We start from the raw sequence: 26,411 nt of genomic DNA on the forward strand, positions 1-26,411 counted from the left end.
CGCGGATAGCACACGTAGAACACACGTGTCCCGCACGTACCAGAGACACGTACTTACCTGCACGCAACATGCAGGGGAAATACGTGTCTCTCGGCACGAGCGTAATTTTCACGTGAATGTGGCAGAGGCCTAAGGCCCGTTTCACACGTCAGTGAAAAACACAGACGTTTTTCACTGGCGTGTAAAACACGCACATGTCCCTGCGTGTGCCGTGAATCACGGCACACGTGGGTTGTCTAAGTGCAATCCGGGCTCCGTTCTCCGTGGCCCGTGATTGCACTTAGAAATCAACTCACCTGTGCCCGCTCCCGCTCTCCGTGGTGCTGAATCCTCCCGCGGTGCAGCATCCGGCCGGCGCTGACCCCTGCAGCAGCTGCTTCCGGGTCGGCTGTGTCGTGCATCATGAATATGCGCGACAGTAATCAGCCGGCTCAGAAGCAGCAGGGAGAACGGGCTGCAGAGGACATCGCTGGACGCCGGGTAAGTAAAAATGTTTATTATTTTAAATGCACGTTTTTTTCTGGCACGTGTTTCACGGACGACACCACTGCGTGGTCCGTGGGACATCAGTGATGCCAGAAAAAAATGGACATGTCTCCGTGCAGCAATCACGCACACGCGGGTACGCCGCACGGAGACACGTGCAGTGAAAAATCACTGACGTGTGAGCAGACCCATTCATTATAATGTGTGTGCGTATGTCAGTGATTCTGGTACGTAGAAAAAAAAGCACAAACGTCCCAGAATCACTGACGTGTGAAAGGGGCCTAACAGCAGACAATCCCCCTCTGATGTGTGACTCTTGGACTCGTCCTCCCCCCGCAGTCTGTGTGCGGTGGTTTAGGCGGGATGTTGTGAGGAGAGGAGCAGCTGCCTGAGGTGAAGTCTGACAGGACGGGGAGTCTGGGATTATGGGATGGTTCGGATCAACAGCCGAGAGGAAGAACACGGCGCCGGTACCGGAGCACCGACAGCAGGAAACACACGGAGTGCGGAGGAACCAGGGTAACTAACGGCTCACTCTGTGGCTACAAGGACCTCTGGTGACGTCACGCCCATGTGACCAGAAGGGGCGGGGCCTCCATTGCTGATACCAGGAAGTAACATTCTCTCAGTCTCCGGGGCCTGGAGTTGTGTATAATAGCAGCGGGGGCGGGGCCTCAGGATTATAGTGGGCGGGGCCGCAGGACTATAGTGGGCGGGGCCGCAGGATTATAGTGGGCGGAGGAAACAGCCCGAGCTCCTCCCACCACTGGGATTTCTCCGGAGCCAGAGCCCTCAGCACAGGACGCGGCCCCCGCTGCCTGCCCCGGGAAACCCCGCACATCCCCTCCGCTACATCCCAGCAGAAGAAGCGGCCTCATTGCTGCAGCTGTGAGTGTCCCCGGCTCCTCTGTGCAGGGGCAGCGCGGGCTGTAGAGACGGGGACTCCTCTGTGACCTGTGGGGGGAGCGCGGCCATCACTGAGGGGTCCCGGAGTGTGTGTGACCTGTGGGGGGAGCGCGGCCATCACTGAGGGGTCCCGGAGTGTGTGTGACCTGTGGGGGGTCATCACTGAGGGGTCCCGGAGTGTGTGTGACCTGTGGGGGGTCATCACTGAGGGGTCCCGGAGTGTGTGTGACCTGTGGGGGGAGCGCGGCCATCACTGAGGGGTCCCGGAGTGTGTGTGACCTGTGGGGGGGCCATCACTGAGGGGTCCCGGAGTGTGTGTGACCTGTGGAGGGTCATCACTGAGGGGTCCCGGAGTGTGTGTGACCTGTGGGGGGTCATCACTGAGGGGTCCCGGAGTGTGTGTGACCTGTGGGGGGCCATCACTGAGGGGTCCCGGAGTGTGTGTGACCTGTGGGGGGCCATCACTGAGGGGTCCTGGAGCGTGTGTGACCTGTGGGGGGAGCGCGGCCATCACTGAGGGGTCCCGGAGTGTGTGTGACCTGTGGGGGGTCATCACTGAGGGGTCCCGGAGTGTGTGTGACCTGTGGGGGGAGCGCGGCCATCACTGAGGGGTCCCGGAGTGTGTGTGACCTGTGGGGGGTCATCACTGAGGGGTCCCGGAGTGTGTGTGACCTGTGGGGGGTCATCACTGAGGGGTCCCGGAGTGTGTGTGACCTGTGGGGGGTCATCACTGAGGGGTCCCGGAGTGTGTGTGACTTGTGGGGGGAGCGCGGCCATCACTGAGGGGTCCCGGAGTGTGTGTGACCTGTGGGGGGTCATCACTGAGGGGTCCCGGAGTGTGTGTGACCTGTGGGGGGTCATCACTGAGGGGTCCCGGAGTGTGTGTGACCTGTGGGGGGTCATCACTGAGGGGTCCCGGAGTGTGTGTGACCTGTGGGGGGAGCGCGGCCATCACTGAGGGGTCCCGGAGTGTGTGTGACCTGTGGGGGGGCCATCACTGAGGGGTCCCGGAGTGTGTGTGACCTGTGGGGGGAGCGCGGCCATCACTGAGGGGTCCCGGAGTGTGTGTGACCTGTGGGGGGCCATCACTGAGGGGTCCCGGAGTGTGTGTGACCTGTGGGGGGCCATCACTGAGGGGTCCCGGAGTGTGTGTGACCTGTGGGGGGTCATCACTGAGGGGTCCCGGAGTGTGTGTGACCTGTGGGGGGTCATCACTGAGGGGTCCCGGAGTGTGTGTGACCTGTGGGGGGCCATCACTGAGGGGTCCCGGAGTGTGTGTGACCTGTGGGGGGCCATCACTGAGGGGTCCCGGAGTGTGTGTGACCTGTGGGGGGCCATCACTGAGGGGTCCCGGAGTGTGTGTGACCTGTGGGGGGCCATCACTGAGGGGTCCCGGAGTGTGTGTGACCTGTGGGGGGTCATCACTGAGGGGTCCCGGAGTGTGTGTGACCTGTGGGGGGTCATCACTGAGGGGTCCCGGAGTGTGTGTGACCTGTGGGGGGTCATCACTGAGGGGTCCCGGAGTGTGTGTGACCTGTGGGGGGGCCATCACTGAGGGGTCCCGGAGTGTGTGTGACCTGTGGGGGGAGCGCGGCCATCACTGAGGGGTCCCGGAGTGTGTGTGACCTGTGGGGGGCCATCACTGAGGGGTCCCGGAGTGTGTGTGACCTGTGGGGGGCCATCACTGAGGGGTCCCGGAGTGTGTGTGACCTGTGGGGGGGGCCATCACTGAGGGGTCCCGGAGTGTGTGTGACCTGTGGGGGGCCATCACTGAGGGGTCCCGGAGTGTGTGTGACCTGTGGGGGGCCATCACTGAGGGGTCCCGGAGTGTGTGTGACCTGTGGGGGGCCATCACTGAGGGGTCCCGGAGTGTGTGTGACCTGTGGGGGGCCATCACTGAGGGGTCCCGGAGTGTGTGTGACCTGTGGGGGGTCATCACTGAGGGGTCCCGGAGTGTGTGTGACCTGTGGGGGGAGCGCGGCCATCACTGAGGGGTCCCGGAGTGTGTGTGACCTGTGGGGGGAGCGCGGCCATCACTGAGGGGTCCCGGAGTGTGTGTGACCTGTGGGGGGAGCGCGGCCATCACTGAGGGGTCCCGGAGTGTGTGTGACCTGTGGGGGGAGCGCGGCCATCACTGAGGGGTCCCGGAGTGTGTGTGACCTGTGGGGGGAGCGCGGCCATCACTGAGGGGTCCCGGAGTGTGTGTGACCTGTGGGGGGAGCGCGGCCATCACTGAGGGGTCCCGGAGTGTGTGTGACCTGTGGGGGGAGCGCGGCCATCACTGAGGGGTCCCGGAGTGTGTGTGACCTGTGGGGGGAGCGCGGCCATCACTGAGGGGTCCCGGAGTGTGTGTGACCTGTGGGGGGAGCGCGGCCATCACTGAGGGGTCCCGGAGTGTGTGTGACCTGTGGGGGGAGCGCGGCCATCACTGAGGGGTCCCGGAGTGTGTGTGACCTGTGGGGGGAGCGCGGCCATCACTGAGGGGTCCCGGAGTGTGTGTGACCTGTGGGGGGAGCGCGGCCATCACTGAGGGGTCCCGGAGTGTGTGTGACCTGTGGGGGGAGCGCGGCCATCACTGAGGGGTCCCAGAGTGTGTGTGACCTGTGGGGGGAGCGCGGCCATCACTGAGGGGTCCCGGAGTGTGTGTGACCTGTGGGGGGAGCGCGGCCATCACTGAGGGGTCCCGGAGTGTGTGTGACCTGTGGGGGGAGCGCGGCCATCACTGAGGGGTCCCGGAGTGTGTGTGACCTGTGGGGGGCCATCACTGAGGGGTCCCGGAGTGTGTGTGACCTGTGTAGGGACATCACTGAGGGGTCCCGGAGTGTGTGTGACCTGTGGGGGGTCATCACTGAGGGGTCCCGGAGTGTGTGTGACCTGTGGGGGGCCATCACTGAGGGGTCCCGGAGTGTGTGTGACCTGTGGGGGGCCATCACTGAGGGGTCCCGGAGTGTGTGTGACCTGTGGGGGGCCATCACTGAGGGGGTCCCGGAGTGTGTGTGACCTGTGGGGGGCCATCACTGAGGGGTCCCGGAGTGTGTGTGACCTGTGGGGGGCCATCACTGAGGGGTCCCGGAGTGTGTGTGACCTGTGGGGGGTCATCACTGAGGGGTCCCGGAGTGTGTGTGACCTGTGGGGGGTCATCACTGAGGGGTCCCGGAGTGTGTGTGACCTGTGGGGGGCCATCACTGAGGGGTCCCGGAGTGTGTGTGACCTGTGGGGGGCCATCACTGAGGGGTCCCGGAGTGTGTGTGACCTGTGGGGGGCCATCACTGAGGGGTCCCGGAGTGTGTGTGACCTGTGGGGGGCCATCACTGAGGGGTCCCGGAGTGTGTGTGACCTGTGGGGGGCCATCACTGAGGGGTCCCGGAGTGTGTGTGACCTGTGGGGGGCCATCACTGAGGGGTCCCGGAGTGTGTGTGACCTGTGGGGGGTCATCACTGAGGGGTCCCGGAGTGTGTGTGACCTGTGGGGGGTCATCACTGAGGGGTCCCGGAGTGTGTGTGACCTGTGGGGGGGCCATCACTGAGGGGTCCCGGAGTGTGTGTGACCTGTGGGGGGAGCGCGGCCATCACTGAGGGGTCCCGGAGTGTGTGTGACCTGTGGGGGGCCATCACTGAGGGGTCCCGGAGTGTGTGTGACCTGTGGGGGGCCATCACTGAGGGGTCCCGGAGTGTGTGTGACCTGTGTAGGGACATCACTGAGGGGTCCCGGAGTGTGTGTGACCTGTGGGGGGTCATCACTGAGGGGTCCCGGAGTGTGTGTGACCTGTGGGGGGCCATCACTGAGGGGTCCCGGAGTGTGTGTGACCTGTGGGGGATCATCACTGAGGGGTTCCGGAGTGTGTGTGACCTGTGGAGGGTCATCACTGAGGGGTCCCGGAGTGTGTGTGACCTGTGGGGGGGTCATCACTGAGGGGTCCCGGAGTGTGTGTGACCTGTGGGGGGTCATCACTGAGGGGTCCCGGAGTGTGTGTGACCTGTGGGGGGGTCATCACTGAGGGGTCCCGGAGTGTGTGTGACCTGTGGGGGGGTCATCACTGAGGGGTCCCGGAGTGTGTGTGACCTGTGGGGGGAGCGCGGCCATCACTGAGGGGTCCCGGAGTGTGTGTGACCTGTGGGGGGCCATCACTGAGGGGTCCCGGAGTGTGTGTGACCTGTGGGGGGAGCGCGGCCATCACTGAGGGGTCCCGGAGTGTGTGTGACCTGTGGGGGGTGCGAGGCTCTCACTTTATACTCTAAAAGGGGTTTTACATGCAATGATATGTCGTTGCGGTCATGGAATGCGTGTAAAGCGGCCTTTAGGCTATGTGCGCACTTACCGGATTTTCCGCGGATTTGCTGCATGTTTCGCTGCAGAAAATGTTCATAACATCTCTGCAGTGAATCACCAGCAAAACCTATGGGGAAAAAAAATCCTGTGCGCACTGGGCGGAATTTGACAGCTGCATGTTTTGCTGTGGGAATCCCGCAGCAAAAACAAGTGCATGTCACTTCTTTTCTGCACATCGCTGCGGGATTTCACTCCATTGACTCCAATGTTAATCATGAAATCCCGCAGGGAATAACGCAGGCAGCAAATTCTGTGCGGTTCACTGCGTTTTCCTGCGTTATTCCCTGCGGTATTTCGCGGTTTACCTCCGGTAATGTACATCACTTGCTGCGGTTTTGCAGGGAAGTGATGTCATTACAGGAAGAGGAAGCCGTGCAGAGAGTAAACACACACACATCACAGACACATAGAACACACATAGAAAGAAAACGGAAATATAGAAAACAAAGAACGTGGGCTCCGCTGCATATTTACCTTCCAGCCGAGGTAAGCACACAGCGGCGGCCCGGTATTCTCAGGCTGGGGAGGGAGAGGGGCAGGGTTAATGTCCCCCACCTCACTCCCCCTCCCGCAGCCGAGAATATCAGCCGCAGCTGCCCCGGGACTGTCGCATGCATTATGCGGCAGCACCGGCGTGTCCTCGGCTCTTCTTGCCGCCGTGTAGCAGTGGCAGCAAGGTAATACAAGGGGTTAATGATGGTGGGGGACACCGCCATTAACTCCAGGCTTGATCATGGCGGCGTCTATGTGACAGCTGACATGATCAACCCATAAGTAAAGTGAATAAAACACAGACACCAAAAAATCCTTTATTTTAAATAAAACAAACAAGCCTCATTTAGCATTTTATTAACCCCTCCCGCACCAAAGCTCCGGCGTAATCCACAGGTCCTGCGCTGCTTACATCCCGCCGCGACTGTCACAGACACAGCGCTGAATGAAAGCAGCAGACAGCAGAGGTAATTACCGGTCATTTCCCACGGCCGGTAATGTGAACTCACTGCCGACCGTGGGAAATGCAGCGATCTGTCCTCTATCTCTCTATCCCTCTATCTATTCTTCTGTCTATCTACTATCTCAGGATTAAATGACTTTTTTTTTTTTTTTTCTTCAATGTGCTTTATTGCATTGAATGCAATAAAGCACATCCCAACCCGCACGCGGCAATACCGCGGCAAACCGCATGCGGTTTTCGGGTGCGGTTTTTTACCGCGGGTGCGGTAATCTTTGAGAGCATGCGGAATTTTCTCAAGAAAATTCCATTTCCCAGTGCGCACATAGCCTTAGTCTCCGTCCATTTTACCATCCTGGTAACTGAAGCTTCTGTGCAGGAATCACAGACATACTGGGGATTTCTTAACAAAACATTTTTGCGTCGTAAAGAGCTACAGACCCTGCACTACACATGGGGGGGTGGGGGAGTGACAGACCCTGCACCAAACTGAGGGGGAGAGAAAGAGAGTGACAGACCACCCCTGCACGTCACTGTGGGGGGTTGAGACAGCGGCACACTGATTCCTTTAAAGCCGTACAGTTTTAGGACCAAGAAGAAAGTGTTGGAGTTGCCCGATCTGCTGCACAGTCTCCTGCTCAGATCGGGGTCAGTCGGCGCCAGCAGAGAAGAGGGAAGACGATATCTGCACTGTTATATCTGCTCAGATGATTTCCCCTCATTATCTTCAGTTATATTTTGTGTTTTTTCTTTTAGTTGATTTTCTTTACAATAAAGGATCTTCTGATATTTTCGTTTTGTTTTTCCTGATTGATCCATAGAAGATGACTGAAGATGGAGACAAAATTATGGAAAATATATTAAACCTAACTCTAGAGATAATCTTCCTTCTTACTGGAGAGGTGAGAGGTTCTGATATCATCACATTACATCATTATCTATGGGAATAACAGAGGATATGACCGGGGAGGTGAGAGGCTCTGATGTCATCACATTACATCATTATCTATGGGAATAACAGAGGATATGACCGGGGAGGTGAGAGGCTCTGATGTCATCACATTACATCATTATCTATGGGGATAACAGAGGATATGACCGGGGAGGTGAGAGGTTCTGATATCATCACATTACATCATTATCTATGGGAATAACAGAGGATGTGACCGGGGAGGTGAGAGGCTCTGATGTCATCACATTACATCATTATCTATGGGAATAACAGGATATGACCGGGGAGGTGACAGGTTCTGATATCATCACAATACATCATTATCTATGGGGATAACAGAGGATATGACCGGGGAGGTGAGAGGTTCTGATGTCATCACATTACATCATTATCTATGGGAATAACAGAGGATATGACCGGGGAGGTGAGAGGTTCTGATGTCATCACATTACATCATTATCTATGGGGATAACAGAGGATATGACCGGGGAGGTGATGGACTCTGGAAATGTCTGTAGTGATATTATTAATGTCTCCACACTCAGGATTACACAGTAGTGAAGACCTCTAGTGATCGCTGTCAGGCCCCTGTGTGTGAAGGACTGGGAGGAACCCTAAGCCCAATCCCGGGGCCTCCACCTCACCCCCGGATACATGAGGACATCAATGACCAGAAGATCCTAGAACTCACCCACAAGATGATTAAGCTGCTGACTGGAGAGGTGACACTGCTGGGAATGCTGGGACATTATACAGGACGGCACTGGAGGATTCTGGGTGATGACGGTATCATTGTGTTGTCAGGTTCCTATAAGGTGTCAGGACGTCACCGTCTATTTCTCCATGGAGGAGTGGGAGTATCTAGAAGGACACAAGGACCGGTACAAGGAGGTGATGATGGAGGAGCCCCAGCCCCGCACATCACCAGGTAATAGACAGGACTGAATACACCCGGCCTATAATTATCTGTATGTAATAATGATGTCCGTCCTGTCTGTGTCTCCTGCAGGTCTCTCCAGTACGAGGACGACCCCAGAGAGATGTCCCGCTCCTCCTCCTCCTCCACAGGATCCTCAGGTAGATGGAGATCTCCCCTATGAGGTGTAGACGGCTGTGACCTCCTTGTGTTCAGTCTTGTTTTCTCCTCCAGTATTAAATGTTTTATACTTGTGTAATGAGAGCGGTGAAGACGGCAGGATCACAACTGACCACAGACCTCACATGCAAAATCCGTGGGCCAGACAAAAATTGACATTTCATTAGTGATTATTAGTGACATGTATGGGCCTCGGGTTTTGAGACAGCTGGTTAAAAGACGGGAAAGATACATCAAACATGAGTAGGAAATCTCACGGTTGTGGTGTATGTAGGGTAGGTGCTAATGTTCCTGAAAGCTGTACTGAACAAATAGTGGCATTTCCTATCCAAAGATAACTGACAACTTCTGTTACTGGATGGGCTACTCCACTCTTTCTTTGGCAGCCGCACAGCGTTTTGACTTGTAGATGAGGGCGAGAAAGACCATGTGCTACAGTGGACAGCAAGCACTGCATCAAGTGGCCTCTTCTCTTCCTCAACATCACACACAGTAGTCTTCAGAGGTGGCACCCCAATTACTCTTGCCTCCACCCATGTCACAACTCTAAAACCACCTAATGATTGTGGGGAACCACAGATGGGTGAGTCTGCAGAGCTGTTCACATATTCTATCCCGTGAGTATCACAGGTCTGTTCGAAAGATTCCCAGACTGAAGAAGAGGAAAGCATCTCTCACTGATGCCCAAAATCATTGTTAATTGGATCCAGGTCTGGACAAAGTCGGGTCCGAGCAGGATCCAGACCCTCGTCAACAGACGTTAACCCCTGGATATGGAGGTGATGATGATGAGCCTAAGATACCCAAGGCGCACGCGTATTGTACTGTGCTGTCAAGGCAGGAAGAGGAGAAGATTTTTAAACCAAAACAGGAAATACAACTCCATATTCAGCATTTGTTACAAATGGCACACCTCACCATATTAACACTAGCAACCAAAAATTGAGTTTTGCATAGAAATTAGTCTTTATCAAGATAGTTTCATATATATATAAGTTCTATATTTTTATTGTCAATTCATCACATCTACAATTACAGTACAATAAATATTATAAAATACATTTTATACATAAAGTGCTCTTACACACAGATTTATTTAAAACCACCCTACCCCATAAAACCAAAAACCACAAACTGGTGCAGTGTGATATAATAAGTTAAATACAAAACAGACTATTGCACAAATACCCAGACCAATGGGTGCATCAATGAGGTGCTGGGCGGTGTGATTTGACCCTTGGTTGCTGCTCATTCATCCATGTGTTAACCCCCCACTAGTCTAAGGCTATGTGCGCACTGGGAAATGGAATTTTCTTGAGAAAATTTCGCATGCTCTCAAAGATTACCACACCCGCAGTAAAAAAAACGCGGCAAACCGCACCCGAAAACCGCATGCGGTTTGCTGCGGTTTTACCGCGGTATTGCCGCGTGCGGGTTGGTACATGTGCTTATTGCATTCAATGCAATAAAGCACATTGAAAAAAAAGAAATAAAAAAATCATTTCTTTCTCAGATAGTAGATAGATAGATAAAGAGACAGAAGAATAGATAGAGGGATAGAGGACAGATCGCTGCATTTCCCACGGTCGGCAGTGAGTTCACATTACCGGCCGTGGGAAATGACCGGTAATTACCTCTGCTGTCTGCTGCGAGGCTGCATTCATTCAGCGCTGTGTCAGTCGCTGCTGGATGTAAGCAGCGCCGGACCTGTGGATTATGCTGGAGCTGTGGATTACGCCTGAGCTTTGTTTCGGGAGGGGTTAATAAAAGGGTGAACGAGGCTTGTTTGTGTTTTATTTAAAATAAAGGATTTTTCTGTGTGTTTTATTCACTTTACTTACGGGTTGATCATGTCAGCTGGCACATAGATGCTGCCATGATCAAGCCTGGAGTTAATAGCGGTGATCCACCACCATTAACCCCTTGTATTACCCTGACCGCCACTGCTACACGGCGACAGGAAGAGCCGGGGACACGCCGGTGCTGCCGCATAATGCATGCGACAGTGCCGGGGCAGCTGCGGCTGATATTCTCGGCTGCGGGAGGGGGAGTGAGGCGGGGGACATTAACCCTGCCCCTCTCCCTCCCCAGCCTGAGAATACCGGGCCGCCGCTGTGTGCTTACCTCGGCTGGACGGTAAATATACAGCGGAGCCCACGTGTTTTTTTTTTTTCTATATTTCTGTTTGCTTTCTATGTGTGTTCTATGTGTCTGTGTGTGTATTCTATATGTCTGTGATGTGTCTGTGTGTGTGTGTCTGTGTGTGTTTACTCTCTGCACGGTTTCCTCTTCCTGTAATGACATCACTTCCCTGCAAAACCGCAGGCAGCGATGTACATTACCGGAGGTAAACCGCGAAATACCGCAGGGAATAACGCAGGAAAACGCAGTGAACCGCACAGAATTTGCTGCCTGCGTTATTCCCTGCGGGACTTCATGATTAACATTGGAGTCAACGGAGTGAAATCCCGCAGCGACGTGCGGAAAAGAATTGACATGCACTTGTTTTTGCTGCGGGAATCCCGCAGCAAAACATGCAGCTGTCAAAATCCGCCATTTTCTGCAGCGAAACATGCAGCAAAACCGCAAAAAATCCGCGGCAAAATCCGGTAAGTGCGCACATAGCCTAAGGGTGGCTGACTATACCCAGTAATCCTGGTATTTGCTGACAGATTGCCCTAAAGGTATTTCCATCTCTGTACAATAGATTAACCATTTTGCCAGTCTTGGTATAAGAGATTAAGGCTAGTTTCACACTTGCGTTGAACGGTATCCGTTGCATTGCATTGTGTAACGGCTGCAACGGATGTGTTGCATATAGTGGCACAACGGATGCTGCAAAACAACGCAATTCGTTTTGATTTTTTTTTTTTTTTACAGTTTTACCAGCGGCAGACTATTGTGAACGATCAGCTGATCGCTCCCTGCAGCCGACCGCCGGGTGATCAGCTGATCGCTCCCAGTAGCCGGCCGCCGGGTGATCAGCTGATCGCTCCCTGCAGCCGACCGCCGGTGATCAGCTGAGCGCTGTCACTTGCCGGCCGCCGGGTGATCAGCTGAGCGCTGTCACTTGCCGGCGGCCGGGCATGCTGGCGGCCGGTCGTTCAGCTGAGCGCTGTCGCTTGCCGACGGCCGGGCGCTCAGCTGAACGTTCGGCCACCGCAAGCCAAAATAAAGTTTGATTTTAAAAAAAAAAAGAGCATGTGCAGTGGAATCCAGAGAATTCCGCTGCTCAAAACAACGTTACATGCTGCGTTCCTCCCGCTGGGCGGAAGCAACGGAGCGTCGCTCAGCGGAAGCAACGCAGGTCCTTTTGGTACAATCCGTCACCCATACAAGTCTATGGGAAACAGCGGAATCCGTTAGCGGATTCCGCTGTTTTCCAAAAGGGCGGATTGTAACGGAAGGAAATAAACGCAAGTGTGAAAGTAGCCTAATTAAGAATCCTTACCTGGCTGCATATATAGGGCTTGTATTTCTCTTTACTTGGGGTCAGCCATCCCTTCTGATATTGCATTGGCACTTTACATTATTAATTCAGTGGTAGGTGTAACACAGTTAACCCTTCATGCACCCATTGGGGGATTAGTAAAATAAAAAAAGTAAAAACAAAAGTTTTAAAAAATAAAAAAACCTAAAAGTTCAAATCACCCCCCTTTTCCCCCATTGAAAATTAAAGGGTTAAAAAAGAAATAAATATACACATATTTGGTATCGCCGCGTTCAGAAATGCCCGATCTATCAAAATATAAAATCAATTAATCTGATTGGTAAACGGCGTAGTGGCAAAAAAATTCCAAACGCCAAAATTACGTTTTTTGGTCGCCGCAAGTTTTACGCAAAATGCAATAACAGGCGATCAAAACGTAGCATCTGCGCAAAAATGGTACCATTAGAAACGTCGGCTCAAGACGCAAAAAATAAGCCGTCACTGAGCCATAGATCCCAAAAAATAAGAATGCTACGTGTTTCGGAAAATGGCGCAAAACGTGCGCCACTTTTATTGGACAAACTTGTGCATTTATTTTTAACCCCTTGGATACAAGTAAACCTATACATGTTTGGTGTCTACAAACTCGCATGTCCTCAGGCATCATACCCACACATCAGTTTTACCATATAGTGAACACCGTGAATAAAACATCCCAAAAACTATTGTGCCATCACACTTTTTTTGCAATTTTTCCGCATTTGGAATTTTTTGCTGTTTTCCAGTGCACCATATGGTAAAACTTATGGTTTCATTTAAAAGTACAACTTGTCCCGCAAAAAACAAGCCCTCATATGGCAAGATTGACGGAAAAATAAAAAAGTTACGGCTCTCGGAAGAAGGGGAGCAAAAAGGGGGCGTGTCCTGACATGGAAGCGTGAGGACGCTGGATCCCAGAGCTCCTGCGCCCACAGCCTAATACTATTATATTCTGCAGCCCCCACTTACCCAGGATGGCCCCCAAGAAGAAACCGGGGGTAGCGCCCGCTTCTGCCTCCCCGGTGACGAGTCAGAGACCCCAGGGGAGCCTCACAAGGTTCCTGACGGCGCCGGGCTCTGAACCTCCGCAGGCGGTCCGGAGCAAGATGGCGCCGGCGGGCGCGTGGCGTCCTCCAGCTGGAGATTCCCCAGGAGCCGCTCGGCGTTCTCCCACAGCCTGTGCAGCAGTGCAGGGGATCAGCGGAGCAGAGAATCGGAGGACAGAGGCGGCGGTGGCACTGGACGGAGCGGGCCCAGGTACAGAGGACTGGAGGAGGGGGGAGGCTGCTCAGCCTGCCTCGCAGCACGCTGCTGTGGATAGTGAGGGGGCCCTGGGGGGATCACCAGACCCGGGGATACCAGCCATGCTCTGCACACAGGGGACCCCCCCGCTCACGGGGCACACGGAACCTCACGCTACACTAAACAACATGCATGCTGGCCCCCCACAGGGGGACTTACAAGCCCTGAGAGAGCTTATTTTGGCCCTCCCCAGCAAGAAAGATTTGGAGGACGTTGTAGCTAGAATTGAATCCTCCCAGCAGATGGCGCTGTCTGCCTTGAGGGAGGAAATGGTGGTACTGGAGGACAGAATTGAGGCCACAGAGCAGGCTCAGGAGTCCCTGGAGAGCAGAATGGAGAGGATTGAGAGAGACTGTGAGTCATCCAATGCCCGCATCAGAGACCTTGCCCTGCTCTTGGATGATCAAGAGAACAGGGGCAGAAGAAATAATATCAGGCTAAAGGGTATACCGGAGGACTGGCCCCAGGAACTCCTGCGTACTAAAGTTTTAAACATCTTCAACCGGGTCACTGATCGCCCCTTGGATGCTACCTACCTCTTTGACAGAATTCACAGAGTCGCAAGGTCGGGCCCTAGATCAGTCCCCTCCTCTAGAGATGTACTATGTCGTTTGCACTATTATGGAGACAGAGAGAGGATCCTACAGGGAGCTTGGTCATATGGACCGGTGGAGATGGATGGGGCCATGGTGAAGTTATTTCCTGATGTCTCCAGCCGCACACTATATATGAGACGCCTGCTTCATCCTCTCCTGCTTGGCATCAAAGAAGCAAACGCCTCATACAGATGGGGCCATCCCTTCCATTTGATAGTACGCAAGGGGGACTCTGTGTTTTTGCTGAGGAGGCACTCAGAGCTTCCTAATCTTTTTGCCTTCCTGGGAATACCAGACTGCTCAATTCCGGACTGGTTGGAGTGGGAACCCCGGGCACCCCCGGGGTTGCGGAGGAGGAAGGGAGGCAACCGCTCTGCTCAAAGTGGTGTCCCTTGAGGGACTTGGCATGTACCGGATGCTGCTGGGAGGAAGGAGTGGTCCAAGATGTGAGACGGAGGTGCTTTCAACGGGAGACGGAGTCAAAGAACGGGGAGCTGGGAGGCTCTCTTTCGTCTCTACGACTCCTAAGCAGGAGTCCTGGCCTTGGGCTAGTTTTCTCTGGACATAGTTTATTGTCTAAAGTTTTTGAAAATTCTATTTCTATGGCAATGTCTAGTTTAGGTTCGGGGGTGGGGGGGGATGTTTTTCTTTACCGAGTTCATCCTGGGTGGTGGGGGGTGTGGGTGGTTAACCGGCTGACCCTTCCTCTCCGTCGGGGAGAGGGGTCATTTAGTGCTAATAAGAGGGGCGCGGGTATGCGCTCTGGTCGCATGTCAGTTCTTGTCCCTATCTTTTCCTTAGTAGTCCCTGGGCTGGTCCCTGGTTCTGCGAGCGGCAGTCCTGCTGCTTTTCCACTTTCTTGTTCTCTTCTCTGAACTTTTTGCCTTTCTCTCTTCCCCCTGCTAAAGGGTCTCAGCTACTTCCTACTTTTTCTACCCCTCCTCTCTTTTTACCAGCTTTCCCTCTTTTTTTTTTTTTTTTTTTTTCTTCTCTCCTTCCCCCTTCCCCTCTTCTTTTTTTTGGTTTGCTCCTCTAGGGTCTCGCGACAGAGAATGGCGAAACAGAGGCAGGCCGATCTGCGGGTGGGCTCACTGAATGTCAAGGGCCTTCATAGCCCGGAGAAACGGTCTATCCTGCTGAACCTTCTTTGGAAAAACCGAATCCAGGTGGCCTTCCTACAAGAGACACATTACTGTGAAGCTAAACCTTACAGACTCTCGGACAGAAGGTACCCCATTGTGCACCACTCACCCTCCCCTGATCCTAGATCTAGGGGAACGAGCATCCTCATGTCCAGTACGCTCCCTTGGGAATTGTTAGACTCTCAGACAGACGACCTGGGTAGGCTTATGATGCTCAAGGGACGCATAGCTACTCAGTTATTCACATTCGTGGCAATATACTTGCCAAATGCGGGCCAATGTCCCACCTTGTTGCGGTACCTTGAGAAGATAGAGGAATTCTCGGAGGGCACTCTGGTTCTCGGGGGTGACTTTAATGTAGTGTTGGAACCATTGAGAGACAGTTCAAAAGGGGTGTCCGGTATGCCACACATGACGCTGCGGCGGATGAGACGGGGACTACATGACCACCAACTGATAGACACTTGGCGATTGCTGCACCCATCAGACAAAGACTTTTCATTTTATTCTGCAGCGCACGACTGCTATTCTAGGTTGGACCTCTTTTTTATTAAACATGGGGACCTACACTCTCTGGTGGATGCTTCAATTGAGTGCATATCTTTCTCTGATCACGCGCTGATCACGGTCACTCTGTCCCTTGAATGTCCCATCGGGAGGCAGGGTCAGTGGATATTGAACACCTCGCTACTCAATGAGCCGGTGACAATGCAAGAAATAAGGGAGGCCCTGACGGAATATTTTGACTGTAGTGGGGGGGAGGGGATGTCCCCCAACATTGTGTGGGAAGCTCACAAATGTGTTGTGAGGGGATTATTCATTAAACATGGGGCCCGTCTGAAAAGGGAACGGGAGGCTGAGGTTACATCTCTCCTAGCAGCCATAAGGGAGTTGGAAGCAGTGCACAAGGGGTCTCTGGGAGGGAACGTGGGCGTCAATCTGGCTAGGAAGAGGGAGGAACTCAGGTCCCTGTTATATCAAAAGGCCAAGGGAGCGCTAGCTAAGTGCAGGCGGCATTTCTATGAACATGGCAATAAAAGTGGCAGGACCCTGGCTAGGGCCCTCCGGATCCAGAGGGCGAGGGGCTATGTTCCTAGAGTGCACATTTCTGGCGACAGGTGGGCCACTCTTCCAAAAGACATAGCCTCCGCCTTTAAAGACTTTTACTCCTCTCTCTACTCAATAGATGGGGGGCGGTCGGAGAGGGCCAGGACGGAACTACGGCAGCGTATCCGGAAGTACATTTCAAACTCCGGTTTGAAACACCTTAAACCGGAGGATGCGGACGCCATGGAAAGGCCCATTTCAGAGGAGGAGTACTGGGCTGCAATTAAAAATTCCCCCACTGGTAAGGCCCCTGGCCCAGATGGCTTCCCCCTGCTTTACTACAAAAAGATGGGCTCGATGCTGCTCCCCCCATTTCTCTCGGCCTTTAACAATATCTCACTCTCCGAAAAAGTCCACTTGCCGAGAGACTCCCTGGCCGCTAATATAGTAGTCATTCCTAAAGAGGGTAAAGACCCTACCTCTTGTTCTAGTTACCGACCCATCTCCCTCCTCAACACAGACTTGAAGCTCTTCACCAGAATATTATCAGAGAGACTCTCTCCATTGCTGGGGGGGATTGTCCACCCTGACCAGGCTGGGTTCATGAAGGGAAGGGAAGCGAGGGACAACACCACTAAGGCGCTGAATCTAATCCACAGGGCTAATTCGGAAGGGTTGCCCCTGATGCTCTTGTCGACCGACGCAGAAAAAGCGTTCGACAGAGTCAATTGGATATTCATGGAGGAGGTTCTGCGGGAGGTGGGGTTGGGGAGGATGATGCTCAGGTGGATATGCTCTCTGTATAGCAACCCCTCTGCCGCGGTCAGGGTGAACGGTCTCCTTTCAGATAGATTTTCCATTCTTAACGGCACAAGGCAGGGATGCCCCCTTTCACCCCTGATCTTTATCCTGACCCTGGAACCCCTGCTTAGCCGAATTAGAGGTAACATTGACATTTCTGGCCCTACAGTTGCGGGCTCCACCTACAAAATCGCGGCGTACGCGGACGATTTACTTTTCTTTATCACCAATCCTCGGGTCTCCCTGCCCAATTTACTGAGAGAGCTGGAAACATACTCCTCTCTTTCTAATTTTAGAATTAACATGTCAAAATCGGAGGCTATGAATGTATCTCTCCCCCAAGATCATGTTATTTCGCTTCAATCGGCGTTCGGGTTTAAGTGGGCTAATCACTCTCTGAGGTACCTGGGGGTCCAGCTGGCAGCGGACAACAGCCAATTATATAAGCTGAACTATCTTCCTCTCCTGCAGTCCATTAGAACAGACTGCGCAAACTGGGCGAGGGGTCTTTTCACATGGTTTGGGAGGTGTGCAATATTGAAGATGAACATATTACCACGACTACTTTACCTCTTCCAGGCCCTGCCAATTAAGATCCCGAGCTCTTTTTTCAAGGAATTGGCCTCACTATATACTAAATTTATCTGGGCGAATAAGCCGGCAAGACTTTCCCGTTCCCTATTGTGCAGACCTAAGCGTAGGGGAGGGCTGGGAATACCTGATATGAAAAAATATTACTGGGCCACACATATGGTTAGGGTTCTGGACTGGTGTCGTCACTCTAGGATGAAACCATGGGTCGCCCTGGAACAGAGTTTCTCGGAGGTGCATCTACCGGCCATGCCTTGGGTCGGGAGTTTTTCCCCGGCCTCTCTGAGATCTCACCCCACCATTGGCGCTACTCTGGAATGTTGTTCGAGGGGAGAGGTTCGGCGCCTCCTCCTGCCGTTGCCTTCCCCCATGTCACCAATTATAGGAGATCCGGATTTCCGTCCTGGCCTCTCGGACCCAGTTTTTCGGAGTTGGGTACAGGGGGGCAGATTCAGAGCTTTCCAGATGGGAGAGGAGGGTGACTGGCTATCTCTTTCGGATATATGTGGTCTCCTGCCTCCGGACCCCCTGGGGAGATGGAGGGCCATGCAGTTGAGGCATTTCTTGAGCTCCCTTCCCTGCTTCGCCCGGTATGCTGGGCCTCTCACAAGATTCGAAAAATTGTGCTTGGGAGAGGGGGCCCTGCGGCACTCACTTTCCCTGGCATACAATTTGCTATCAGACCCGGGAGATTTGCCCACCCCGGTTTATTTGCGGCAGTGGGAAAGGGACCTTGGGACGACCCTATCAGACACGCAACGAAACAACGTCCTAATGATGGCACATAAAACTTCGATCAGTTCCAGAATGTTGGAGGCCAACTTCAAACTGTTGACTAGGTGGTATAGAGTCCCGACCAGACTTCATAGGATATTCCCCTCAGTCGATCCCGTTTGCTGGAGGTGTGGCTCGGGGGAGGGTGATTATGTGCACATCTTTTGGTCTTGCCCTTCCTTGCAACGGTTTTGGTCAGGAGTGAGGGAGGTAATTAGACTGGTGACCGGCACGGCTGAGACACTGGGTCCGGAACTGTTTATTTTACAGCTTTCGGAACTCCCGGCTCATAGATACAAGCGTTCTTTGCTTAGATTTCTGGTAATGGCCGCCAGGTCGTGCATCCCGCTGGGCTGGAAGTCCTCTACCCCCCCCACATTGGCACAGTGGGTTTCAAGGGTTGATGACCTAAGGCACATGGAGGACCTGACATCCTCTCTCAATGACAGTCAGGAAGGTTTTCGTAGGACCTGGTTCCCATGGTTGGAGTTCACTTACTCGGCGGATTACGCCAGATTACTCGCTGCTCCACGGCTGCTGTGAGGCTCTGGAGGAGCACTCTCCCCCCCCCCCTCCTCCCCCCTTTTTTTTTTTTTTTTTTATTCTTCTCTTCTCTTTCTCCTCTCTTCTCTCGCTTTCCCTTCCTCTCACTTCTTTGTCCCCTATCTTCTCCTATTCTCCCCTCCCCTGCATTCCCCTTTCTTCCTCTTTCTCTTATCCTGTTCTAAATTCTTTTGGGCTTTGCTTTCTCTTCCTATGTATGTTCTGTATTCTACCCTTGTTGGGTTGGTTCATAAAAGGATTAAACTGGGCCTGACTCGAGCAGTTGCAGTAACTGGATATGTACAGGGGAGAGGAAGAGTGGGCTACATGTCAATGTTAAATATTTGAAATCTGTTATTCTGCTCTCTGTGCAGCAGTTGTTATTTTGTGTGTTCTCGAGTCGGTCTTTAAAATAAAGAATTTAAAGGGGAGCAAAAAACAAAAACGGAAAGTGCCCCGGGGCTGAAGGGGTTAAATAAATGTGTGTACCAGCACTTTATGTATAAAATGTATTTTGTAATATTTATTGTATTGTAATTGTAGATGTGATGAATTTACAATAAAAATATAGTTTCATATATATAATTTCTATCTTGATAAAGACTAATTTCTTTGTCTCTCCATTGGGAGACCCAGACAATTGGGTGTATAGCTTCTGCCTCCGAAGGCCACACAAAGTATTACACTTTAAAAAGTGTAACCCCTCCCCTCTGCCTATACACCCTCCCGTGGACCACGGGCTCCTCAGTTTTATGCTTTGTGTGGAAGGAGGCATACATCCACTCATAGAAAAAAAAAAAGATTTCTCATACATAGTATGACGGTTGGAAGAAAAGAGGTCCCCTATGGGGTCCCCGGCATGCTCCCTTCTCACCCCACTATGTCGGCGGTGTTGTTAAGGTTGAGGTACCCATGGCGGGTACAAAGGCTGGAGCCACATGCCGTCTCCTTCACCATCCCTTATGCGGCTCTGGGAGAAGTGGGAGCTTCACCGGTCATTCACCTGCTGAGACCGTGCTCCATCCGCAGCCCCTGGTGGAACCTGCTGGACCGGAGCGTTTTCATCCCCAGGGACCGGGCCCTGCAACCTTGAAGGTACCTCCGGTTCTACGTGTCTCGCACGGCACCCCTGCGCCGTTCAGATGCGCTCTTTGTCCTTGTCGCTGGCCAGCGTAAGGGCTCTCAGGCCTCCAGGTGAACCTTGGCTCGGTGGATCAAGGAACCGATTCTCGAGGCCTACCGTTCTTCTGGGCTCCTGCTCCCTTCAGGGTTGAAAGCCCATTCTACCAGAGCCGTAGGTGCGTTCTGGGCATTGCAGCACCGGGCGACGGCTCAGCAGGTGTGTCAGGCAGCTACGTGGTCTAGTCTGCACACTTTCACGAAGCACTATCAAGTGCATACCTATGCTTCGGCAGACGCCAGCCTAGGTAGGCGAGTCCTTCAGGCGGCGGTTGCCCACCTGTAAGATGGGGCCGTTTTCGGCTCTTTATCTTGAGGTATTCTTTTACCCACCCAGGGACTGCTCTTGGACGTCCCAATTGTCTGGGTCTCCCAATGGAGCGACAAAGAAAAAGGGAATTTTGTTTACTTACCGTAAATTCCTTTTCTTCTAGCTCCTATTGGGAGACCCAGCACCCGCCCCTGTTCCCTTCGGGCTGGTTGTTCTTTTGTGTACACATGTTGTTCATGTTGAATTGTTCTTTTGGTTCTTGGTCTTCAGTTCTCCGAACATCCTTCGGATTGAATTTACCCTAGACCAATTTATAAATTTTCTCCTTCCTGCTTTTGCACCAAAACTGAGGAGCCCGTGGTCCACGGGAGGGTGTATAGGCAGAGGGGAGGGGTTACACTTTTTAAAGTGTAATACTTTGTGTGGCCTCCGGAGGCAGAAGCTATACACCCAATTGTCTGGGTCTCCCAATAGGAGCTAGAAGAAAAGGAATTTACGGTAAGTAAACAAAATTCCCTTTTTCTATGCAAAACTCAATTTTTGGTTGCTAGGAAGAGGAGGAGGGTGACTCTCAGGGCGAAGAGTGGGACAACAGAGACGATGGCTATTAGGTTGTAGATCCCACTTGGTGTGAACCCAGAGGCATGCAGCCGAGTAGCTCAACAGAAAAGGAGGTTGTTACGTTGCCGTTTCACGAACAAACACGTAGTGATGCAACCAGGACAAGCGCTTCAGTCTTAGCCACAAGCACTCGCGGGTCTGTAGTACGTAGGAACGGTTGCCTAGCCTGGGCCTTTTTGGAGATTGCAAAGAATGACCCAACTTACATTATTTGCAAACTTTGTAAAAAAAAACAAAAAACTCGCAAAAGGCAGAAATTCCAATCATTGGACTCCTACTGAATGAACCGGCACATGCACAACTAACATGAGTTATTCTGGGAATTTTACTGAGCTTAAACGCAGTCTAGCGGACCTTGCCAACCACCGGCCGCCACATCAACCGTGTCTACTGCTGCTTCCTCAGTCATTGTGGCAAGTTACGGAAATGGACATGCATGACGCTTTTGACCAATCTCGGACACCGATTCCACTAGTTTAGGGATGTACACCAGTAAACATAAACCCTATCTAAAACTTAACATTTAATTATATTAGATACTAAAAAATATATACCACATTTGTGTGACTATGTGCACAGAAGAGAGAGGGAAATAGTCCCTACAATGTCCACTCCCTCCTGTGCTCTGCCTAGCCGCGGAGGTTGGCACCCTAAAATTGCGCAATGGCGCCCCCGCTCCTCGTCGGCTATCCCTGCTATAACCCTATGGGTCCCTGGCCAAAAAGATAAAGTGCAGTGCATATAATTAAAGTGCAGTGCAGACCATAAAGTGATATTGTGCCATATACAACCCCCAATCAACCTCTAAACTGAGGCTGCAGGTCTTTTCTCACTGAATTCAACGTATAGCAGGGATGTAAAACTTAGCTTGTGTTGCCTCTTATGCTGCCTCAACGCGTTTCCCCATTTTCTGGTTCATCAGGAGGCCGATATCAAACTGTTGTGGTAAGATAAACCTGTGGCAGTCAAAATGCTGCCAGATTCACATGATTCTGAAGGGGCCACCAGGTGATTAATTCCCCTTATAACCCCTCAGGTGTCCTCCAGGTCTGGGCGCTAGCCAATAGGCACCAGGTTCCCAATTACCTTATCCGTTAACGCCATGTGTCCGGTTGGTATTCCTCCCCCATCTCCAATATAGTGCATACATCTACTTCCGCGTTCCACCGTGGAACGCACGCCAGCACCGCCCCCAAGCACGTGGGGCCGCGTTGCTGTGCCTCAGGGGGATGGTCCCAGGAAGCTCACAGACTCGGCATCCCCACTCCCTCGTTCACTTCCGTTTTCCTCCCTGGGACGCAAATACGTCCCGCCCCCATCACATGGAGCCGTGTCAACCGCACGCTCCAGGGGGCGGGTCCCAGGACATACAGGAACCGCGTCACCAGCTCTCCCGAGATCTGGGAGGCGCCAGGATGCATACCACAGTAACCGGGCAACATGATAACCCGTCACTTCCGCGTTCCACAGTGGAGCGCATACTTATGGCAGTACAGTGTGTATCCGTGCCCTGATTATTCCAACCGTGTACAGCCATATAATCATATGAACCGCACATCATATGAACCGCACATATATCAGTATCTCACCCTAGAACAGCAGATGTTTTAATGACTTATCCCCTAGACTGTTTATAAGATAGAGGGATATCCCGTATAAACAAAGGGGAAAGGGGGGTGGGTTGTGGGGGGGGGGGGGAGGGGGTTTGCGGGGGCGCAACTAGATCAACGACTGGAGACTGGGTAGAATTATAATAGTGTAGTGATATTGAGGATATATCAAGACGACATGATATCCTGTATTACACTCAGGACACTGGAGGACATCTATTCAGATACATAAATAAACAAACAATTCATGCTATCCTATAAACAGGACATCTAAGGCCAAAAATCCCATCTTAGGGTCCCCATCAGTGTCACCCTGTTGTTACAAGAAACACGCATATGACAACTGTTCATTGATTCCCTTAGGGGTTAAGGAATCCAATCTGAAGGTCCATTCACTTTCTTTCTGTAGTATGCACTTGTCAATGTCACCCCCTCTGGGATTGGGCTTAACAACCTCCATGACACAGAAGGATACCTGGTGTGAGTTTCCCCCATGTGTATCAATCATGTGTCTGGCCAAGGGGGTATCACGCTTATTGCGGATGTCGCCCAGGTGCTCCCCCACCCGCCTCCGGAACTCTCTCCTAGTCTTCCCCACATAGTCCCGGGGGCAGGTGCAGGTAGCCACATAGACGACCCCCGCAGTTTTGCAGTTAGCAAAATCCCTTATGAAGAACTCCCTGCCATTACTTGAACTCCTGACAGACTTGGATGGTCTCATATAGCCACAGTAGGAGCAGTCCCCACAACGGAAAAATCCACAAACCTTTCTATCCAGCCAAGTCCCCGATGGTATGGGCTTCCTGTAGAAGCTGTGTACAAGATGATCCCTGAGTGAGCGACCCCTCCTATAGGTTATACTTGGCTTTTGGGAGATAAACCTGCTAATATCTGAATCCACCAGCAATACCCCCCAGTGCCTCTTCAGAATCTCAAAGATACGTCCATTTTGGCAGTCGAAAGTCCCTATCAGTCTAGTAAGGGAGTCCTCCTCCCCCTGTGATCCCCGGGGGTTCAGAAGACTCTCCCTGTTTTGCCTCTCTGCATATTCACGTGCTGGATAGAGCACCTCCCTAGGATAACCCCTATCCATAAACCTTCTGGTCATGTCATTTGCCTGATCTCTGAAATCCTCCAACCTGGAGCAGTTTCTACGTAGTCTGAGGTACTGGCCCCTTGGGATACCCTTCTTCAACGCGTTGAGGCAAATTTGAGGCATCACTGAGACACACATGTGACCTCAATACGATAAGTGATATTGACTACCTCTTTTTGTTTGGCTGCTATTAATTCCACTGCATCTTATGTATTGGCACACTATTTAATAAGCATTTGCACTTTAAAGTACAGCTGTACCTCAGTATATGAATTGTGAATGGGATATGTGCATTAGATTGTAGTAGCATGTTGGCTCTTTAATCATATGCACTTTGCACTTCTATCCATTGATTGCTAATTTTTGCTTGTGCTTATCAACACAGAGAATAGAGGTTAACAACTAGGCTGCTTTTAACATTGCTGCACTTCCATGCATTAGCACCTTATGTGATGGACATTTACATCTTAGAGGACAGCTGTACCTGACCGTGTGCACTGTGAATGGGGTCATGTGCATTTAACTATAGTAGCACTCTGGTTCCTGAATCATATGCACTTTGCACTTTTTTCCATTTATTGCCAATATTGTGGTAGCTCTCTTGTCTATACCTATCAATATTAAAGATAGGGGGTAGCAACCAGAGGTAGTCTTGTTGGGGTATCAGACACTTTATCTATATGGTCTGACCCCTTGTTGGTTTGGAGAACGTTACAAGGTCCCAATTGTGTTCTACTGTGGACTCGCTCCTATCCAACGATCAATATCAGTATAAGTTGAGGGGTATTTGAGTGTCTTTTTATCCTGTCCACTACATTAAGCATACCCTATCTATCTGTCCTTTAATATCATAACTGTCGGAAGGGCCGTATAGGGCTTCCTTAGGGACAGCCGCCGTTGAGTGGGGGCGCCATACTCGTATCAGGCCTAGGGTGCCGACCTCCGCGGTAGGTAGAGGACAGGAGGGAGGGGAAATTTTTAGGGTGAACACTATACCCTCCTCCCTTTTTCTTCTATTTTTGTATATATATTTTTGTGATTTACATTGGGTGATTTTTTTAACGTAAATTTAATAAAGGCTGATTTTTAAAGGGTATATTTATGGTTATGTAACACGTCCCTTTGTCAATATTATTTTGAACTTTTTCAGTTTGCAACTGGGGGACAACTGATGCCAGTGAAGTGGTGTGTGTGTGTGGCCCAATTTTTGGAAAAGAGGGAGACTGTGGTTGGAGTACCCTTTTGTGTTTTACAGTGCTGGCTAAAAGTATTGGCACCCCTGCAATTCTGTCAGATAATACTCCGTTTCTTCTTGAAAATGATTGCAATCACATATTCTTTGGTATTATTATCTTCATTTATTTTTCTTGCAATGAAAAAACACAAAAGAGAATGAAACAAAAATCAAATCATTAATCATTTCACACAAAACTCCAAAAATGGGCCAGACAAAAGTATTGGCACCCTTAGCCCAATACTTGGTTGCACAACCTTTAGCCAAAATAACTGCGAACAACCGCTTCTGGTAACAATCAATGAGTTTCTTACAATGCTCTGCAGGAATTTTAGACCATTCTGCTCCAGGTCCCTGAGATTTGAAGGGGCCTTCTCCAAACTGCCATTTTGAGATCTCTCCACAGATGTTCCATGGGGTTCAGGTTTGGACTCATTGCTGGCCACTTTAGTAGTCTCCAGGTCTTTCTCTCAAACCATTTTCTAGTGCTTTTTGAAGTGTGTTTTGGGTCATTGTCCTGCTGGAAGACCCATGACCTCTGAGGGAGACCCAGTTTTCACACACTGGGCCCTACATTATGCTGCAAAATTTGTTGATAGTCACGGTCAAGCAGTCCAGTGCCAGAGGCAGCAAAGCAACCCCAAAACATCAGTGAACCTCCGCCATGTTTGACTGTAGGGACCGTGTCCTTTTCTTTGAATGCCTCTTTTTTTTCCTGTAAACTCTATGTTGATAGCTTTTCCCAAAAAGCTCTACTTTTCTCTCATCTGACCAGAGAACATTCTTCCAAAACGTTTTAGCCTTTCTCAGGTAAGTTTTGGCAAACTCCAGCCTGGCTTTTTTATGTCTCTGGGTAAACAGTGGGGTCTTCCTGGGTATCCTACCATACAGTCCCTTTTCATTCAGACGCCGACGGATAGTACGGGTTGACACTGTTGTATCCTCGGACTGCAGGGCAGCTTGAACTTGTTTGGATGTTAGTCGAGGTTCTTTATCCACCATCCGCACAATCTTGCGTTGAAATCTCTCGTCAATTTTTCTTTTCTTTCCACATCTAGGGAGGTTAGCCACAGTGCCATGGGCTTTACACTTCTTGATGACACTGCGCACCGTACACAAAGGAACTTTCAGGTCTTTGGAGATGGACTTGTAGCCTTGAGATTGCTCACAATTTGGATTCTCAAGTCCTCAGACAGTTCTTTGGTCTTCTTTCTTTTCTCCATGCTCAATGTGGTACACACAAGGACAGAGGTTGAGTCAACTTTAATCCATGTCAACTGGCTGCAAGTGTGATTTAGTTATTGCCAACACCTGTTAGGTGCCACAGGTAAGTTACAGGTGCTGTTAATTAAACAAATTAGAGAAGCATCACATGATTTTTCAAACAGTGCCAACACTTTTGTCCACCTTTTTT

The 26,411-nt window shown here is 51.6% G+C and overlaps 2 protein-coding genes across 3 annotated transcripts in view; both read left to right on the top strand.

Annotated features, from left to right (window-relative positions):
• The window catches only part of LOC142303547 (uncharacterized), a 71,089-nt gene extending 62,357 nt beyond the window's left edge, over nt 1-8,732 (top strand). Inside the window, exons 4-6 of the mRNA XM_075345005.1 lie at nt 8,171-8,347; nt 8,430-8,553; nt 8,635-8,732. Coding sequence (XP_075201120.1) covers nt 8,171-8,347; nt 8,430-8,553; nt 8,635-8,732 — 399 coding nt within the window. The remainder of the gene's footprint in view (nt 1-8,170; nt 8,348-8,429; nt 8,554-8,634) is intronic.
• Nucleotides 1-26,411, top strand: part of LOC142256961 (uncharacterized) — a 404,836-nt gene that overhangs the window by 90,168 nt on the left and 288,257 nt on the right. The window lies entirely within an intron of this gene.

The sequence above is a fragment of the Anomaloglossus baeobatrachus genome, chromosome 1 (assembly GCF_048569485.1).
Source record: "Anomaloglossus baeobatrachus isolate aAnoBae1 chromosome 1, aAnoBae1.hap1, whole genome shotgun sequence".
Taxonomy (NCBI): domain Eukaryota; kingdom Metazoa; phylum Chordata; class Amphibia; order Anura; family Aromobatidae; genus Anomaloglossus; species Anomaloglossus baeobatrachus.